The 21,908-nt window shown below is 35.8% G+C and overlaps 1 protein-coding gene and 1 long non-coding RNA gene across 4 annotated transcripts in view; one reads left to right on the top strand and one right to left on the bottom strand.

Moving 5' to 3' along the window:
* LOC149676684 (uncharacterized) overlaps window positions 1-21,908 on the bottom strand; it is a 198,422-nt gene that overhangs the window by 146,688 nt on the left and 29,826 nt on the right. The gene's annotated exons all lie outside the window — the stretch shown is intronic.
* LOC149676685 (uncharacterized) overlaps window positions 1-21,908 on the top strand; it is a 58,848-nt gene that overhangs the window by 32,185 nt on the left and 4,755 nt on the right. The window contains exons 2-5 of the mRNA XM_089837749.1: window positions 6,534-6,739; window positions 14,348-14,483; window positions 19,964-20,097; window positions 20,167-20,380. Coding sequence (XP_089693875.1) covers window positions 6,534-6,739; window positions 14,348-14,483; window positions 19,964-20,097; window positions 20,167-20,380 — 690 coding nt within the window. The remainder of the gene's footprint in view (window positions 1-6,533; window positions 6,740-14,347; window positions 14,484-19,963; window positions 20,098-20,166; window positions 20,381-21,908) is intronic.

The following is a 21,908-nucleotide window of genomic DNA, read 5'->3' as shown; positions in this document are numbered from 1 at the left end:
AATTTTTGATTTTAACCAAATTCAACTGTAATAGATCAAATAATTCAGCTTTTAATGTAACATATTATTTAATTAGCCAACCTAATTTTTGATTTTAACCTAATTCAACTGTACGTAATCGATTATATAATTCATTGAAATTGAATTGAAGGTATAGAAATAAGCCTTGGTCAACTAAAGCGTGAGTTTCAACAACAACATAGATTGGCGACAATCCCTGCCGATTACGAACATAACTTGGTAGCCATCGATTTAAGCACGGCAAAGCAGACGAAAAAAAATATATATATATAGAAATAGAAATACCGCCCGGAAAGACGAAATCTATCCAATATCATTCTGATTGAAAGCTACCTATAGAACAGCGTTAGAGCATGGACAAGTAATTCTAAAGAGGACCTGCATGTTAGAAAATGCATTGAGTTACTCCCCCCCCCTACGCACGCGCCTAGCTTTAAACAGCGCTGTAAATGACCTTGAGACGAAACTAATATTTCCTCGCTCGTGCATAGCGTTCCGTTATTATACATTTTGGTCTTTCCTGTCCCATATATCGTATATAATGCCCATGGATACAGTTTGTTTCTCTTCAGACTAACTTAAACGGAATAATCGCAATTGCGTGTACAGCCGACTGACAAAATAGAAAAAAAAAATCTAGTGCAATATCGAGGCCATATGTCTTCTATGTCAAACCCTGGAATCACCTAAGCCTAACTTAAACCTTTTTTTTTCTATTCTCCGCGCATTTTCCTCACAGCCCAAATAGCTTCATAAATTGCTAATGACTAGTCGACTATAGCTGGGAAAATAAAAAAAATAAAAAATCCAAAAAAAAAATAAAAAACGAAAACGACAAATTCGACAATGCACGTCGAATAACGATTTTTCTATATCTTCCCGAATGAAAAATAAACATTAAATAAGTTTAACTGGATTCATCTCGATACTAAAAGTAACTAAGCAACATTTGTAAATGAAAGAGGAAATTGGAAAGATAAAATTATTATGTTTATGCTTTTTGTCCCAATGTAAATAATTCATTTGATTCCTAATAATATATATATATATATATATATATATATATATATATATATATATATATATATATTTCTTTTGGGGGAAATTCCAGGTATAACGTTTGTAATATTTATAAGATTTGGGAGGTTGCCGCGAGTAATTCCACGAAAGGTACGGTATATTCAATTTCAATTAGCAATTAAAATATACGGCAAAAGTATATTGAAAATTATAAATATGTATTAGACTAGAAATAAGATCTAAAAGGTTCCCTGAATTTGCTTAAAGCTCGCGAATAAACAGAAATAGTTAATTTCGAATTAACTAGGGCTCAAAGAGGCGGGTACCAAAACTGCTATTTGCCCAACTGAAAAAAAAAATACCTACACTACAATATAAAATATAAAACCTACCACTTAGTTTGGTTTTATGTATAATAGATAAACAAGGATATCTGAGAGAGCGAGAATAAGAAATCGTTTTTCATTTCGTTAATTGAAGAAACCCCCCCCCCCATGATTTCTATCTAATATTTAACTATATCCTTTATCATTAAACTGTAAATATTACTTCCGCATTATTTTCTATTTCCTAAACCCCTTATTTCACACTAATGTAAACAGAACCGTATCCAAGGGGTGCCAACGGAATCATTAACGATTCTAGTGTGTCGACTATTCAATTTAATTTGCGGCTTAGTATTTCTTTTTTCTTTACCCCGATTTTTGTTAAGGGTAAGCGATAAGGCTACGCCTGAAACGAGCCTTACTTCGAGATCGAGTATACATTAAGACCGCACCACCAAAAAAATTTGCATAATACGCGGATAAAAAATTGAAAGCTTTTTTCTTTCTTTCGCTTAAAATGGGTGTAAAGAAATAGAAAAAAAATCGTGCTACATTCATATTCAAGGTGAGTTTAAGACTAAAAATCCTAAATCATATGAAATTTAAAATGACACTAAGCCTTGGTACAAAATACCGCAATAAATTCACTCAATTTTTGATGGATTAGAAAAAATAACTAAGAGAAGAAAGTTACCCACGTTTATGGTTAGATAAAATATGGTTGGCGAATTGGAAAAAAAAAACCAAAAAGATTAAAATCAATTTTTAAGGGTACTCTCTCAAACTACAAAATGATACGTAAATTTTTAAAAAATCATTAAACGTCACCTATCGATGTTAAATAAAAAATAAATTCAAAAATAATGCCTTTGGTATAAAAATCAATAAAACTAAACGTATAATTTCAAATAATAATATGAAGGAACTATATAGGAAGCAACGCAATGCCGGGTCAAATATAAAACAGAAAATTTTGTTTAGCATATACAGAAGATATACCAAGAATTCTTAACCATTTCCACAAAGCTATATAGGTCTATGATTAGAGGGTGGTCGATTAGTGGACAAACGCAAAATATAGGAGGGTTAGCTAATTGGTGGTCGTAGATTATACTACTTCCACGACGCGGATGCCATTGGCTGTCGTACTATTTTGCATACTACATCGATTGCGTGGCTAGCTGTATTTACTCTGTTATAAACGTCCCACCCGTTTTATCTCGCGGGCTCTCGCTTCGTTTACCGCCAAATATTTTTCGTTCTTCGACGATGCCCAATTCCAAGGTTTAACCGAGCATTAAAATTAAACCGAACCGTCCTCCTCTTTCTCCCTTCCCCTTTCTTAAAGGGTTTCTAAACTGCAATTTATTTTTAACGATTTATTTGCTCTTTATTTTGAACGGAAGAACCCCAAGTTTAAAATAAATATTTTAATTTTAAAACTTGGAGGGTATAAATATTTAAAATTATGGAGGTTACGGTTAATATTTAATTATGGCTTTTAACCGCGATACTAATTAATTAATTAAACTTACTTAGTTTGCCTTAATTATTTATTTAACAGAAGTTGAGTAGAATTTCCCATAAATTTTACCTGACTCAAATAAAGAAATCTCAAACAACCTTGAAAAAAGTTTATAGTTTACAAAAACTCCCAACGCCGTTAACCTTAACCAGGGGTAAATAACGAAAGGAGTTAGAGACGCTAGCTTCCGTAGTGTAGAATACAGTGGGACCTTGAAACGTCATAGAATTTGTAACTAACGTAGTGCCATCTTTGGAACTGTATTATAAATAAGACCAGAACCTTAAACGTTTTGCCTTAAAATCTCGCGCCGCAAGGTATTCTGGGTAAAGTAAAATGGCGGGTGTCGATGTTGTGAAGTCGTCTCATAAATCAACCCAATATAAATATATATTCAATCGCGAGTAAACAGCGATTTAAAGAAGAAAGATAAGTCAACAATTTGCAATTTGAACCCAGGGAAATCCTCAAAATGTGTTCAAACTTGTTTTGCCGTAAGTGCGCGGTTACAGAGTCGGCCCAGTGAGCTATAAGGCTTAGTGATTTTTCCGAGTCAGTGGCAGTGGGAACTGTGGGATCAGGATCATCGACTGTATCTGTGACTAAAGAAATTAAAACAACTAAAACTGTATTGAAGGATGCAAAAACGACATTCAATTCCATTTCATTATCGAAAAAGGAATTTACCAACTTTAAGATTGCGTGTTTCTAATTCAAGTGCACCTTAATGAATAAACTTTACTCTAAACCTAATTGTCACTTAGTCGTAAGCAGACGAACACTAGCAGACGAAAACTAGCAGACAGGAGAAAATCGATATCCCAGCATGACTTTCGAAACTTTGCTGCCACCCTATTGGTTGGAAAATATCATACTTATTTTGAATTATAGACGGCGCGACCGAGGCGTTTTCTCTTTTCTGTGTCTACGTTTGAAAGTCCCACTGTATTCTACACTACGGAAGCTAGCGTCTCTAACTCCTTTCGTTATTTACCCCTGCCTTAACGTAATATAACCTATTCAACAACAAACTTAAGTTTTCCTTATAGTAAGGACCCAAAATTATGCGTCAAAATGCTGGCTAGGAGAGGAAAAGGCAAGGCTTGGGCGGTTATACCTATGCAAGCTGAAAACGCCTTGTTTATTCTCGAAGGTAAAGCAAAGAACGGTCGAGAGGTTCTCGTTCCGTAAAATTAATGGTAATGCCAGTATCCCAAGCGCGATACGGCGGCATAAAGTTGCTTGGTGGACGACTGAGTGAAGATTCAAGGAGATATAGAGACAATCCGGCGCTGACGCGAGAAAGGAACGCCAAGGAAAGAGAGTGTTTCTGATAAGTCTGCCATTAATTAAAGAGTATGTGTTCTTAGGGTCAAACTGAGTAGACAGTGTCATCAAAGAACATGGACTCCCAAACATTGATTGGCCAATAGACCTTTTCGACTTAAAAAGAAGGGATAGGCAACCATCAGTGTAGGGACATACAAGGAGGGTTGATACATTGCCATCCGGTTCTGCGCATGCAATCTCATGATACAAAAATACTACAGCGCAGGCGCCAAAAATTAAGCGTGTCTTTCCCTCTTATTTACATCCAATTTTGTCATTAAAAAATGGCAATAGTCACAAATGTTTAAGAAGATTAAAATTTTAACCTTCAATATGCTTCAATCTAAGAACGTTACTGAACCATGATCTATAGTAACAGAACTGTATACTATTATGCGGTTGTAAATGCACCTAGGCTGGTAAAGTAAAGCTAATTCCTTCACATGTGTGTTTACTACTTCCTTAATTGTTTTAGAGAATCAATCAATATCTCTATAACTGAATGTTGTAGACCCCATTCATGTTCTTTGATGATACTTTCCACTCAATTTGACCCTGAGAATGTATGCCCTTCAATTTATGACAGACTTAAAAGAAACACACTATAAGGAATATGTTTCAGCTAAAAGTGACAAAATGTAGAAAAGGGGGAAGGAAACTACTTAACCAGTATAATGTAACGATAAAAGATAATGAAAAGTGTCCTTTATCTTCCCTGGAGACGACGAGGCTCTTTTTATAAACGATATGAAACAACCAACGAGAAAATCTTTTAACTCAGTGAGAAAATATCGTAACTTAGAGCAAATTCTTAATTTCTTTCTTCGACTTAATTTCTTTTTAGACACAAGATATTTTGTGAAAATTTAAAACTCCAGAAACGACCTATAGGTAGTTGGGTATAATAGTTTCCAATTATAAGCGCCAAAATTATCCTTAAACCTGAATCATTGCCTTTCAGTTTCTTCATTAAATTTAAAGGGTCATCCGTAAAATACTCTGGATGCAATCTTAAGTTGAAAACAGTGTCCCTTAGGGCAAACAAAATGGAGCTAGAAGTTACAATTTCGACTCAAAATCGCCCAAAAAGACCCCCTTAATTTATAGCAAACTTATCAAAAACACCCAACAACAATAGACGAAAAAAAAAATACTTTAACTTACTACAATTTAACTCGAAGTAGAACAATATGCAAATGCTTTCAACCCCCCATGTCTTTCCCTCTCTAAGGCCGAATTGTGTGAGAGAGAAAGACAAGAGAGAAAGATTCGAGCTGCACAATCTTCTTCCTAATAGCTCGAAACACGGAAAGGGTTTCCATGACGGTGCAATAGCTTCGCGTGCCAATTTTATCTTTCTATATACCTTCCTATACGTTTCGTTTCGTTAACTACACTTCAACGTTGTTAGGTGGAGGTAAGAGAAAATAGAGAAGTAAAAAAAAGGAACCTAACGGCCACTTGGCGGAATGGTCAGAATTCAAAGACGGAAGACAAGTCCCCTACTCTCCCTTCCTTTTAAATACAGAATTTGGTCATACGTCCGTCTCTCGTTATTCTTTAATATCAAAAGAGAGTAAGACTTCCTTTCTCGACCCAACAACTGCATTCGTGATTTCCTATCTATTGTCTTTTTAAGTTAAAATTTTCCCACGACTGACAAAATTCTTCCCAATTTTTACAGTTTCCGTTATCTCGTGAATGGCCCTCGAGAACATTTTCTGATTGGTTTATTAGCAAAATAAGAGGAAGGAAAGGGAATTATTAAAAGAAAGAACAAAAGGGGGAGGAAAAAACGGAAGGGACTTCTCTTCTTCCGAATTTTTTTTTAAAAAAGTTAGGTTAGTTTTATCGTGAAATTCGACAATTGGTAATATTTTTTCATGTCACGGAATTTTTGGAAATGTATTTAATTCTTTGAAACACGCGAGGAAAAGTTTAAAGTTAAGGAAAAAGTTTGAACGCAAATAATACTTGAAAAAAAAAATTAATAAATCACATTGCCCCTTTAGGTTATCTTCACCCTGAGCATCAGTGTATTGCGGGTTAAACATTTCTACAGGCGCTCATAGAAAATACATGGGCTGAGTTTCCCCTAAATGTCGGCTTCCCCTTACAGACGAAAAATATCTCGCAAATCAATTCCAAGCTACAAGTACAATAATAAACGAAGCAATAACATATCATATCATAGATAATAATATCCTTAACGCGGTAAAATTAATAGCTGGGGAATAAATACGTATAAAAACGTCAGAAACGAGATATTCCTCGCTAATATAATTTCCTATTTCTTCTCCTTTTTTGCCTAGGTCTTCAAGGACTAAAATTCGTCAGCTTGACCGTTCCGGGTGCCGTCATAATGGGTCAAAAGGTCTGGTTGATTTGCGGCTACGACCTCGAAGGGGAAACACTATATTCCGTCAAGTGGTACAAAAACAACGTGGAATTCTATCGCTTTCTACCCAACGACAGGCCATTTGGTCAGACATACGACATGCTCGGAGTCCACTTGAACGTAAGTAAACCATGCACCTTCCTATACATTCCCCCCTAAACCAATAGGGCCTTTCAATGTTCGGTGCTATTATTCCAAGCCTCTTACACTAGATGAAAACCATTTGAAGTAAACCCTTCATTCGGGTTATATTCTATGAATTACATATCAAAATAAAGATATTTTCTTAAATTGCTTCAAATTATCACCTTCTGATATAGATAAGGGCTGGAATTGATATAGCCCTTACAGAGGATCGAAATGGTCTATACACCCACGACGGAACACTCACCTCCTCATTACTTGTCCCTTCACCGCGTTAACCCAAAATGGCGAAGGAAACCTTGCTAGCTGTCTAAGAGTATTTGTTCAAAGACAACCTCCTCCTTCTCTCGAGTGCTGTCTGTCCGCGGATCATTCATGAATGAAAGAATATCGTTGGAAAAGGGGAAAAATCTGATTATCTTTTTATTAGATAAAGAAGAAGCCCTTAGCTATCGTTCCATTCAAGGTGAGAACGCGAACGCGAGTATAAGTGATCTGACTGATTAAACATGGGTTAAAAAAATACATCGAGTACATACCTAACGTTAGTGGGTACTTGTAAAAACCAAGCTATATCGAGTTTCCTTAAATAAATATTCCCATAAAGGCATAACTTGTGTTTTTGTTTAAATTAATTTTTTATGAACTGTAAGATAAATATTTTGCAGTCTTAGATTTTACTATGAAAAAAAAAAACCGTTTTCAATTTCCGACTCACTAAAACGTTTGTCCTATAAAAAAGTGACAGCGGAGGAAAATGGTAAATTCCCAAAAGTTTTCTGGCATAAGCAAACTTAAGAGTAAACTTGTAAATACGTAAATAAAACCTACTCCTTTCCCTCCCCTCCCAAAGGCATGATGTAATCTCACAGTTGAAAATAACTAGAAATATGGCAATAAATAACCAACAAGTTATGTAACAACAAAAGTTACAAAAAAAACAGTCAAGCCCACAAACAAGATGACCTAGTCCCAAAATATAGTTCTTTGTAAAAATTCATTAATATTTAGCTTTAAATTTAGGTAAGTTATCATTTAAACCCGACGAATTATAATCCCATTTAACTAATAAACAGATTAAGGACATAAACTACCACAACAAAATCCCCCAAAACTGTAGGTAACCCAATTTAAAACCGGTCCTAAAAATCCGCCAAAAAAAAATACATCAAAACAAAAGTCTCCGCAACCCCAAAAAATAATAATACAATATTTCTACGTCAAAATACCAACCAAAGAAGTAAAAAAAAAAAACAAAAAACAAAAAACAATGTGGGTTGCACCAAAACGAAAAGAAATTCTATAAAAAGCGGGACCAGGCCCATACTAGCCTTATCCCAAAGGATAAAAATGCTTGAATATAACCCGATATAACCTCTAAACATTGCATAAAACTAGATAGTGTGTGTGGCCGTCATTTTACCCCTGCAGAATCCAAAAGCAAAGGCTCGGCCGAAGAAGCTATATTCTCTTTTCTATTGTACGGAATATTTTAGGTAAATGCAATGTATAAGCTTTTTTTTCCCTTAGCGGACTAGATAAAGGTATAGAATAGCAACTCGAGCTTCTCAGAAAGAAGAAAAAAGAAAGAAAGAAAAATCACAAAAACAACATCTCAGCTATCCATGGACTAACGCGCTCGCGGCAACCATCTTGTTTTGGGATATAAGACGTTATTAAAATTGAGTTTGTCGATCTTATACGAGAGTCCGTCTCATGCTGAGAAACTAGCATATCTAATATTAGACATTAATAAACTGAAGTAATAAGGGAAGGGGTTGCCACAAATTAAACTATTCGTGATTTTCAGACTTTTCTTTGATTTAAAATATATTTCAAGACTAACATGTATTAATTACCTTTGAAAATAAATTATTCAGTATAATATTTAAAGAATACATCATGCTAATTACTTTGGTTTGAGTCATATCTTACAATAAGAAAAAACAGAGCAAGTGCTACTCAAATTAGTCGCTGATTGTAGTACCTTTCCCCTTAGGAAAACACTACAACAGCTTAACAAAATCGAATCAACCTCGAGTTATATTCTTCTGAATGGTCCATCTAGATTACCAATTCACTGTACTCGATATGTGAGACGGTACAAGAAAGATTTGCCGGCATTTCTGGCTCAGAGCTATAGCTAAGATCTCTCGCTTTAGCCCAAGCTTTGCGCCGAAGGGGCTCGTAAAAAAAGGAATCGCGGGGAGCATAAAAGAAAATCGTAAGGTTGAAAGCCAGCCATGTTAGTCAGCCAAACCCGTAGTACGTAGAACGAACCCCATCCATGTGTACAGCTAGCTACAAGTACCATAGAGCCCCAAATTACCCGGGTCTTCTATCTACAGTTAAGAGAAGATCCCATACTAGAAACCTTTTCCTGACTCTCATATTAAAGCGGAATTTCTTCTTGGCCTTTTTTTTTTTTTTTTTGTTGCCCTGACGTTATCTTTCGGTTTTCAAAGAGGGGTGGGGTCTGAATTCCAGCTATATCCACCAACTGCCCATTCCCCCGTATTTGTAAGGGCAGACTCGCTTTAACTAACATCATTTATCGATCTATTACACAAAACAAAAAGTGAGGAGGTTTTGTTTCTGTGCAGGACAGTATACTTTGGGCTACGAAGACCCTACCCTACCCTAGAAGATTAACGTTGAATTTTTATAAACGTATAAGATGAGTTCGCACTGGTCATTAAGGTATAACTGCTCAAATTTTATCTAATATCGTAAATAGACACTTGAAACATTTCAACGTTAAAAAAAAATCTGCAAGAATTGCGGGAGGGAGCTACCATTATGGCGACTAATAACCTAAAGTTCGGTAACGACCCAAAAATATTGACTTCATACCGTCGATAATTCATGACAAATAAGAGTTAAGAAAAAGCTTTTAGGAGTCTCTGGAACCTAGGATAGGGGAAGGAAACACAAAATTAAATAAGAATTCGATCTAGAACCTAAATGGTTTTCTATCCTGACAGAAAAATAATAATAATAATAAAAAAAAGCGGGCAAAAGTCGATCACTTAAAGAGAGTATGAAAAGGATATTCAAGTGATATTTTTATTGATTCTTCTACTAACTATAAAATCCACCTGCATAGTGAAACATCCAGAAAATAATTATACCTCCGAATGATTTTAAAATTCATATTAGTTTGAGATTTCATAGATAACTTGAAACTAACACCTCCGACCAATCACGTAACGCCCGCGGGCACGCTCTATTCCTCGCGCCACAATTGAGACATCAAATCTCGCTCTAAAATTCATTCGACATGGAGCGCGCCATGGGAATTTTGATAACAAACGTGCAGGGCGTTACGCGATTGGTCGGAGCCTCAGAGGTGCTAATTTCAAACAATTCATGAAATCTATGAAAACTAATTTGAATTTTAAAATCATTCGGAGGCATTTCTTCGATGTTCCCCTAATGCAGACTGGTCTTATAATTAGTTGAAAAATCGACAAAAACACTCGATTTTCCATTTCACCCTCCATTTGCAGGAATAATAAGCAATATATATTTTAGCTTCATTTCTTTTCAGGATATGGAGAATCTTAACTTCAAAGTTATGGGTCTTAAAGGGGGGGAAACTAGATATTTAAAAGAAAAAACGGGCCCATAGTTTGTCCAGCCTCTGGAATTAATTTTTAACCGGATTTCATATAATAAAGATAATCGATAAATCTATAAGAGACCAGCGGCAGCGTTCCCTTTTTATTACTTTCAAAGTAAGGTAGGTATGTAAGTATGGCGTAGAATATTGCCTGGGTTAGCCATATTTTCTTCCCGCTTTATCTAATATATCCTCTTTTGGTTTTTATGCCATAATTTTTAACTTATTTACTTACAAAATGGCCACGTATCTTTAACTCCATAACCACGGATCTTATATACCGAAAAACTGGACTCTTGACTCTTTGTCGATACAGAAACGCAATCATAAGTTTATAAGATATGTTCCATAAGTATGACACTACCTTTACTTCGTAATGCTAGAGACTTACAGCTCGAGCTAAATTCGAAAATGACAAGCGAGAATTGGCTACACTCGGTTAATTTTGCAGGACTTCCATCTTCCTATTTAGGCTGTACTAAGCCTTTGACAGCGCCTCACCAGGCGTCGCTTTACCTCGAATCTATAATCTACCTCATTCACTTCATGACAAGCTCCAGTTTGTAACCAGTGACAAAATTATGGAACATTTCTTATGAACTTATGCACAATTATATATACACTATATTTGAAAGTATAACTCAGGGAGTCTGTCGTGCGGCCCGTGCCACTTGAGACTTAAAAAAAAAACCCACATAAAAAAAAGGTATTTTTTTAAACACAAATTCGACGACTTTCAATTCCAAACTTGAAAAAAAAAAACGAATCAACGTGTTCAGAACCTTCCATTAAAAAAGAAATCACGTTCATTTTAATGAATAAATTGTAGCGAAACCATATAACCTTTATATCTCTAGAAATATTCCAGTAGAGGTTTTTTTTATTTTTTAACTTTTTAAATAATGATTCAAACGTCACTTGTACCCAAGAAAATATTTCAAAAATGGTATTACGTACAAGTAATATTAGTGTCAAGTAACGTGGTACCTCAATATTTTAACTTATTTATAAAGTTGGCCTTTTATAGCGAAAGAACACGTCTCGCGAGATTCGCTTCAAGCTTTTTAGACGACGACGACTCAAAGATATAATAAAAATCCAAGAACCGTCTACTTTCGTAGCTTCGAATGCGGTTAAACCTATTTATAAATTATTTCACTTTGGATCATATATCCCAGCTTTACCTTAATTATTTAAATCAACACGAAAATATCAAAAATAAAAACAAGAAAACTCCTGGATGCGTATATAAAGTTTTCTCGGTATTGGCGAAACCTAAGTACAGTTACTTACAAATTCTTCGAAGGACGTTAGTTATAACACTAAAGATAGATAAATATTTAAATTTACTCAAAATTTATATGGCCGGCAGTCGCGTAAAACTTAATTTAATATTAATTAGTTAAAAGTTTCGCGGTTCGATCGGTATACGAGAACCGATATGGTTTCCGAAAGTGGAAGAATAAATACGTTTGGTTATATTGGCCTAATGCGATTTTCAAAACAGTAAATATACAGGGTGTTTTTGATAAAGCTGGCATAAATTAAGGGGGATGATTTTTGGGAAATCAATTTTGAGTCGAAAATGTAACTTCTATCGCCATTTTGATTGCCATAAGGGACACTGTTTTTGAAGCATTTCACGGATGACCCCTTAAATTTAATTAAGAAACTGATTTAGACAATGATTTCCAATTTAATAAAGGGGCCATCCCTAAAACACTCCAATCAAATCATAACTCGAAAACAGTGGCCCTTAGGACAAACAAAATGGTGATAGAAGTTACATTTTCGACTCAAAATCGATTTCCAAAGAACTGCCCCCTTAATTTATGACAGACTTATCAGAAACACCCTGTATATTAGTAGTGAAATTGCATCTATGGTTTATATAGCTTTTGGAAATCCGATTTTCCTTGATTAATCCTAGAACCCATCTGTAAACTTTCCCAAAATTTTACTAAAATCCTAAATATTCTTAGACTAAAATAATTCCCAAAGATTTTTCCAAATCCTGTCCAATGTATTTTCAGAATTAACCCAGCTCTTAACCTACAGAACTGAAACTATCTAGTTTAGCGTGTAGTCAATATTAACTATTAAATACTTGACAGAGGAACACACAAACTTTGTAAAGAATTACTTTACATACATTAAACTTGTAAAATATTTACATCCCACGCGTTTACCTTTTATAGACGAGATAAAGTAAACAAAGTAGTTTCCCATAAACCCATAAATATAATATTCCTTTAAATATTTTAATTCCCTTTTAAAAAACATAATTCCATCGCTATCTTTACAAATTACATTTTAATCCCTTATTTCCCCCAGAAAAGTAAAAAAAAAAAAATAATGGGAAAATATACCTTTTTCCTCGATAACAGGAGCGTAAAATAAAATTGATTAAATGTGTATTTAGCTCCCACACATAATCACTTATTTCACCAAAAAGTTTTTCTTCAATATATACATAGAAAAAAGGGAGAAAAAAATTATCCGGACTCAAAGGAGGCTTTTAAAACTCACGGGGTATTTCATCACCCAATTCTCACACGGCGGGAGTTTATTCGAGTTATTTGATACAATGTAGTTACTTAGCGACACCATGAAAAAATACTGAAACGGTATAACCCGACACCCATTAAATCAACTAGAGTAAACAGAGAAAATTAATTTCACAATCTGGAAATGACCCTAAATCTTACGAAAAATCCTTAGAAAATTGGATCAAACTAAGGCTGTAACTGAACGAATGTCGCAATCTAAGAATGGGTAACAAACCAATTTTCCCTAGGTATAAAAACACCCCTTTTCAAGACTGTAATTTAATATACACGGAAGAGTATCTCGAGAGACAACTATCTCACTTGGTGCAACGTTAGAAGGAGATAAAAGTTGATATAAATACGTTTAAATTTCGCGTCCTTCTAAGAGTGTATTTGGGGGGAGTTCCCTCCTTTATTGGGGCGTCGCCTTATCCCCTGGAGATCGTTTCGATTTTTTGCCTAATCTTAGGATTTATGATGTTGGGTATACAGTGGAGAGGCCATATTCTCTCTTATGCCACGCAGCTAGCGACAGCTGTTCTAATCCCACGGGCCATGAACAAAAAAAAACTTCGATTGAATTTTTTTTCTCCCCTATCTCTCTCCGCACCTCCATGGCATGGACCAAGCTCATAGTCTCTTTTTCGCCCCACCTACTTCGGGGCAGATCGTACTTGCCCACTCTCTACTATAGCTATAGCTTCAACACTCTAGAGACAGGGGTTGCGGAAAAATAGATCCTCTCTCTCTCTCTTTCTAAAACTGCTCCAGTCGTCTACGGATCATTTTAACCAAGTCCTGCACTCATAATTTATCAATGGAAGAGAGAGAGAGATAGAGGACTTCCCAGTGCCTACGGAACTTAACTTTCAGGAGGGTGGAATTGCATTTTATTTTAATTTTGTTTTTAAACATTATTAAAATTTATCAATTTACCATACGGTACATTTAACAAGTATAAATATATACCTAACGAAATACCCTAAAGAAACGAGGACTACTGTCCCACCATTGTTTTAGTGGCGTCTGCTAGCCAGAACCCCTTACCGCAACGAGATTGGTGGAACCAAGTTCTGGCTAGCAGACACCTCTATACATGGCGAAGCAGTAGTCCTCGTAAATGGCAATTACTTTTAAATAAGAGATAATTTTTTTTAATTTCCCCTTCTATTTTTGGAATAAACAATGTTGTCTGAGCCTTCCCTAATTCCTTAACTTTCCCACAAATTGACTTTGTTAAAATTCCACGACATTTTTAAGAAAATTTAAATTTCCTAATCTTTCCCAATTTTCCCCAGACCTAAAAAGACTTAATAATATCACACCTAGGCCTACAATACTAACTAAATAAATCCCCAATTAAAATTTAACTCTTTATCCCTTAGTTTTTTCTTTCATGTATTCCATTTACAGCTAAAAGAATCAAACGAAACGCACGTGCTACTAGGGAAGACCGATTTAAACACGGAAGGAATGTACGCTTGCGAGGTTTCCACGGAAGGTCCATTCTATAGAACCATCAAAGCCGATAAGGAAATGCGAATTTACGGTAAGTAGAAGCTACCTTAGCCAGCCAGCCTTCGAGGCGGCGGCATAGTTCTTCTTCCTCTGCCCTCTGGGCGCATTACAGCTCGGCCCAACAAACCAATAAGAGTAATAAAAGAAAACTCTGGTATAGCAAAGCCAAATCCGAATCCCGAGTTGCAACGATAGGCCTAATGGGAATAAGAAATAAACCTAGAGAAAGAAAAAAAAACCTTCTAGGCCTAGTTGGTAATACGAGAAAGGAGAACGAACGATTGTTGATATCCCACTCTTACAAGCTGCTAACCCATCGCTTAAGGCTCAATTTCTTTTCGATTGCTACACACGTTACACAAGTATTTGATACAGATTTTTTATACCCCCCCCCCCCTCCAAGGAAAAAAACCCTTCTCTTTTTCCAAGAGAGCTAGGGAAGAAGTATACGGTTGCTTTTCTATCAATATATCCTTTTTTTACTTCCCATCGGGAAATTTACGGTGTGTTTGTTAAGCGAGATAGTTTGTAGGTTTCTTTATATAAGAGATGGAAATTTATACCACTGGCGTCTCAAAACCAATCTTAAAACGGGGTAGAATTTAACCAAGAAGCGATATCTAGTTTACTAGGGAGAAATTATAAGATGCCTATGTATTCGCGCGCCATAGTCCCAGTCCCCCTTTCAAAATACAAGGGGGACGTAAAAGGAGGCCGGGCTATTTCGACTCTCCTCAGTCGGAAAATACGTAATTTTCGTCATTCGCGTCGAGCTGACTTGAGTTTTCAAGAACCAATGAGATGCTGGTTGTAATTTAGAGGCGGGGATTAACTCAGGACCTACGTTTGTTCTGGAGATAAATCTAAAATTGTGACGAATTTACACCTTCTCCCTAGTAAACTAGATATCACTTCTTGATTTAACGTATAGAAGAAAAACCGGTTTTACGTCATGAAATTTAGTCATTTCAAGTTTTTCAACATTGAATACTTGAATTCAAACTATTTGAAATAGGTTTAAAGCATTTTCTTCAAGATTTATGGCATAGAATTTAAAACATTCTATGGAAACTCGTGTAAAATTAAAACTATACAGCAGATTCTTTTATAGACCCCCAAACTTCTCAAACATCGCACTAAGAAAATTATATAGCCCAATTCGTCAATAGTCCCATTACGTGTTTCTGAAGCGTATCCTTTAAATACAATATTAGTTTTAGCTCTGAGAAAAGTCGATATCCTTTATACATATCGAAGTTTCCAAGTACTATCTCCGCATTATTATTAATGCCGGCATATCCTTGACATTTTGATTGTAAAACTAAATACTATTCATTTGCACGAAATGTACTATTACAATAACATCTGAGTGACGGTATGAGAAAAAAGGTGAAGAGACAGTGAGTTGTAATACAGGTATCGTGTAGATAAAGAAAAGATCACGGAAGAAACAGCTTTGCACGTCTGAACCATTATTCCAACCCCTTTTATAGAAAGAAAGATAAAAGAATAAGACAAAAAAATCCGTATACTGGACAATTCAAACCCGCCTCTCTCCAACTGAAATTAGTTACAAAGGTTCGATGCACGCGAAATAGGTTATACTTTAATTCGATCACGTCTTCCAGTTTCTCATAATTAACCTTTGATTGACCCCCACACAACTAAAGGCAGTTCATACACATAGACAATTAATTAATTAAACATTCTGGACTCTTAAGTATTTGACACGAACCCCTCAATTCAGTAGAAATTATTTGACAGTCCAAACTCTCCCCTCTCTCTCAAAAGAGGAAACCGACTTATCTTAATACAAGCTGCGACAAACCATACATCGAGTCTAATAATATCTAAGAAGCGAAGCGAGACACGAGCGCGGAGAAATGATAAATAGGCCAAAAACGAAATATTAAATCCTTCGCGCGTTACTAACAACAAAATACACCGGCTGCTGCTGCTGCTACTACTACTACTACTACTACTACTACTACTAAGTTCATCATAAACTAGATAGGTTAAGGCAGGTAACAACAAGCTTGAAGCTAATCATATTAAAACTATATACAATATATTTTCTTAAATTAGGCGACACTCGGTGACTCGCTTGTTACCTAGACGAGCCAAAAGTAAATTACGTCGAAAACAATGTCACGCTTTCTTAAAAACAAACTCCTCTTTGTTAAATGAAAAGTCCAGGTAACCTTACATTATTATACCTTAAAAGAGCGGAATTTTTCATAAATATAAAAGGAAAAACATTAAAAATAAATAATCTCTGATTACAAAATAATTAGCATTTAATAAACCTTAAAAACAAGGACCCCTACCAGATTGGTTGAATTCTCATAGGCTTAGAGAGGTAAGGGTAAGAGGTTCAAATTAGCAGACGCCACTAAACCAATGACGGCACCACAGTAGTTCTAGTTTTTAAGACTAACTAAATACTAATTATTTTGTAATAAGAGATCATTTACTCATTTTTAATATTTAATTCCGTTCCCTGGACTTTTTCTTTCAAAGGGATTTTCAAAATTCCAATGGCGTTATTTAATTTCGGATTAAAATACTTTTAACATAATCAAGATCGGGGTCTTATACTACTATACGACGACAGGGGACCTTTTAAAATCAGCCGCTAAGATATTATTATTCATTTTGCAAAACGCAACAAGCATCTAGAGAGAAAGAGGGAAGACTCGCAACTTCAAAAGATATAAAGCTCCTGACATTTCGCAAAATTCAGCACACCAACGTCGAGAAATGGGAAGATTGGGATTAACGATGGTTACCGGTCATCCTTAGTTTAAGTACAAGGAGCAAACGTCGAGTTATCCCAACAGTGTCAAGCGACGCTGTTCTAAAATATACATGCAATATTTTAAAAGATGAGAAATATTCCCGAGAGAGAATCAACGACATAAAGGTTCGTCCAGTCACTCGGGATGAATTAATTTAAGGAATGATAACGGCGTTAAACTTAAACCCTAAACCCCGCCTTACGCTTTATTCAATTTATAAGAGTGAACCGAATATTCCCAAGACGCGTAAATATAACGTTGGTAAAACGACAGAAATATTTTAAGTCCCTCCACTGCTAAGATGTTTAACAAATTTCCAGTAAGACAGTTTGTACGGAAAACTGAGTTGCAAACCATAGGAGCTGAGCTAAAGGGGGAAACCTTAATTTCAATGGATTTCAAATGTCAGGCGCGAACGATATAGCTTTGACTTTCTGGAACTCTTACGAAAATTTAAAAAAAAAGAGTAGGAAAACTCAGATTTAATTTCAAAATTACCCGCAGTTAACTAATGACAAAAGATTTTCCAAACTTGTCATAAATTTGGATTATAATTAAAATTATCGTAGTCTTGTTCGCACTACATTGGATCGCGAGGAACTAAATATACAGGGTGTTTCTGATAAGTTTGCCATAAATTAAGGGGGACTATTTTATTGGGTGCACGATTTTGAGTCAAAAATGTAACTTCTATCTCCATTTTGTTTGCCCTAAGGGACACTGTTTTCGAGTTAAGATTGGATGGAGTATTTTACAGATGACCCCTTAAATTCAATGAAGAAACTAAAAGACAATGATTTCTAATTTAATTAAGGGGTCATACTTAAAACACTCCGAAATCATACCTCGAAAATAGTGGCTCTTAGTTCAAATTGGAGATAGAAGTTACATTTTCGACTCAAAATCGCTCAAAGAACATCCCCCTTAATTTATGCCAGACTTATCAAAAACACCCTCTATAAAATTCAAGATTGGAGACTTCAGGGGTTTAAAAATAATTTATATAATATATCAAGTAACAATATTTATTCCAGTCTAGTCCCCACGGAATAAAAAAGAAAAACCCCCACGCAACAATTCGAGTCAAATAAAGCCCCATCAAATAAACATTTACGGTAGTTAAATATTAGAACAAAAGAACACACGATACGTATTCATTAATCAACAGAAACTCATATTCAAAAAGGATCCACTCCTCTCAGCGTTAATAGAAGTCGAAACCAAAAACTCTAGGATTATGGTTTAAAGAATGGGATTATGACGTGATAGGCAAAAATCTCCGGAAACGACAAGTTAAGTAGGAAGTACTTTACATCATAGTCCTTTATAAAGTATCAACGGCTAATTTAACTTCATCGTTAAGCTGTACTTATCTATATAACTCGAGAGACAACTTTCTCTTTCCCTTTTTTTAATAACTTTCTCGTGTAATAGAGAAACTTAATGAAAAAAAAGTAAAGGCAATAGATTATAGCTAAAAAGAACATGGACATAGCCCCGGTCAATTTAAAATATCCTCGGTGCATATTTAATATTATACCTTCCTTTTTAGGGGACTGTCCATAAAGCTAAACACGCTTCAAATAAAAATAAATATACTAGAAAAAGAGTACGAGGGGTAATCTCTATTTAAAAAGAGCAGTAAACAGCATCATCGCATGTAGTCCCGAGAAATCCATCTTTAAATCTCTTACGCGGCGATCTAAACCCGTTTCCCCCGCTATACCTCGAAAGAAATCATCAATAACAGTGTATAAAGGCCCTCATAAATTCATATACCCCTATATGCAGTAGGAAAAAACCCTAGACCCATTTTCAATCATTGTCAATAAATCGATAGCTTTTTCTCACACTGCACTATATGACTAAGGTACATCATCTTTCCTTTATGAAGTTCCCCGTAGATTTTTTCCGTCCATTGTTTAATAACTAATAGAGGCAAAGGTGGGCTTCCCAATCTATCTATTACCATCGTTTCTCGACCTTCGCCTTTCATCTCTATTGTCTCCGTCTCATTGAACGCGCAATAGTCACCCTTCCCTCGGTGATAGGTCCTGAAGGTTTTAGGCAAACGTGCCTCTGACAAGTGACATCAGTGCGGAGTGCGCGGAGGAAATAACTTTGGCTGTACCATTCGGAGAATATGTCCTTGTTTACGGGACATATTATAAGTGATATACAATTAACCGTAGGGCATACTCCGGATGAATTAGACTTACATTAGACATACAAGGAGAGAGAGGTTTCGATAATAACGATTCATTCAAATACGCGATGTACCTTACCCTTACGACACGCAATAATCAATAAAGGCTTAACAAGTATACAAGGTCCTCCCGAAGTATAGGGAAAAGTTTATAAGATATGTTTCATAAGTATGACACTACCTATACTTCGTAATGCCAGAGACTTACAGTGAGAGCTAGTTCGAGAACGACAAGCGAGAATTGAAGTCCTACACTCGGTGTTAATTTTGCAGTCCATTTAGTTCTATTTAGTCTGTACTAAGCCTTTGACAGCGCCCCACTCACCAGACGTCACTTTACCTCGAATCTATGACCCACCTCCCTCACTTCATGACAAACAAGCTCCAGTGGCAAACTTATGTAACATACCTTATGAAGTTATAGTATAAGTTAATAATAACTCCCAAAATGTTTTTCAGTGTAGTAGTAGTAACGATTTCATTAACGTCTTGGTTTAATTTTGTCAGTTTTACCGGAGGAAGGACCCGTCATCGAGGGCGTTCAAAAACGTTATCAACTTGGAGAGGAAGTCAACGTTACCTGCAAATCGGGACCGTCTAAACCTCCGGCTTACCTCAAATGGTACATAAACGAGCACGAGGTAATTATCCCTAAGAATCAACTTCCAAAATTTAACCAAGAATTCAGCCCACGTTCTTCCTACACATAGGCACCAGATATGATGGAAACTGAATACCCAGCTGTTCGACACTTTGACGGTTTACAACTATCCGAAGTTCGTCTAAGTTTCATCGTTGACGAAGGTCATTTCTGGAGCGGCGTTATGAAACTAAGATGCACAGCCTCCATTTCCCAAATATATTCAAGATCAAGCGAAGAACTTATAGTTGGGGATAGAAGTTCGGGGGTATTACCCCACGTTAGTAAGTACACCTATATTTTATTTCTATTTTTTACCAATAATTCAATTGAAAATTTTAAAATTATTCGGCTACTAGAAATTCATTAGAAATACATTTGCGAGTCTACTATGATAAAAAAACGGGGTATGAAATCTAATAGACCTAATAGGTCATATCGTGAGATGATTTATGTCTTGAAAATTGTCGTTGAAGGAACAATTTTCAAAGCGTTTTTCGATAAGAAAAACAGTAATAAAAATTGGTGGGGGGAGAAAAAGCTACAAAGAGATTAGGGGGTAGTAGTCTCTTTCCAAAGGGTGGCGCAGTTACCTACATCTTAAGAGTACTTCTAGAATTTACCGTAAAGAAAGGGTATCAAATGGGCGACCCCTCGCTTTGAAGAAAGTTGCACGCGCAGCGCACTTATCATGTAACACACTCCCGGGACATGATCGCTCGTCTAGACTCCTTTAGGCGCGATATTACGTCTATAGGGTTTTTCTTTTCAATTGTACCCAAATAACGAAAGGTAAACTACATTAAATCGTTATACAACCAAGGTACGATAGATACGAGGTTATTACTCTAAAAGCATCTTCTCTTTAAAAAATTGGAATGGGTCGATCTCTGGGGACAGGGAGAACGAAAACGTTAGACCAATTTTAGGTGTATAGGTAAGCGGAGAGGTGATTTATATGGGGAAAGTCGACTTAAAAAGATTAATGGAGATGAAAACTAAAAAACAATATAGAGTATTAAGCATTTTACGGATAATAATATTTTTGGGAGTGTGAGATACAATAACCTTAATTGCTTTCGAGTAAATCTTCTAAACAATATAATCCAAAGATCCCTAATAAAAATCATCCGCGGGAAAAACACCTTCTGTGACGTTTATTAACATAACAGGTTATCCCGACACAATCTATCTACTAGAGAAATCCTCCCCTCTGTACAATTAGGTTTAATCAAAGCTGAGAAAAAATACATCCCCAAATTACGAAGATCACGTAATAAACCAATTTGGTCTTGGCGCGGCTGTGTAACGTACATCCCTGCACCTCCCATGAGAAGCCATGAGATTTTTTTTCTTCTTCTTCTATCCCTATTCCCAATTCTCCGCAGAGAAGAGCTATAGCTGAGCTTTTTCGTTATTAACTAAAAATCCTGGGCGCGAAAGGTTATAGGCTTAGCGTTAGGGTTAGAAACTTAGGGGTTAAAACAAGAATTGGTATAATTATCACTAAGAAAATTGAAATACCGAACATAGAAAGCTTCCCAGAAATCATCGATTTAGTTTGATTAAAAAGTATATACTGCCTCAACAAATACGGATACCTTAAAGTTCTATCCATTTATTCTAGCTTGTTTAATGTTATAGCTAAATACATTAACCAGAAAAGAATGTGTGTGTTAATTGAACGAATTCATGTACAGTAAGAGGAAAGAATGGGAAAAGGATGGTTAGGGGATATGAGGAGAGAACAAATCTATCACCATCGACGATGGGGCGAAGTAAACCTTAAGGCGACCTCCGCCCATGCAAGCC

The sequence above is a fragment of the Phalangium opilio genome, unplaced genomic scaffold (genome assembly GCF_054372755.1).
Source record: "Phalangium opilio isolate 3A_F unplaced genomic scaffold, DU_Popi_V2 ptg000045l_1, whole genome shotgun sequence".
Lineage (NCBI taxonomy): Eukaryota > Metazoa > Arthropoda > Arachnida > Opiliones > Phalangiidae > Phalangium > Phalangium opilio.
This window is presented reverse-complemented; position numbering and strand designations above follow the sequence as displayed.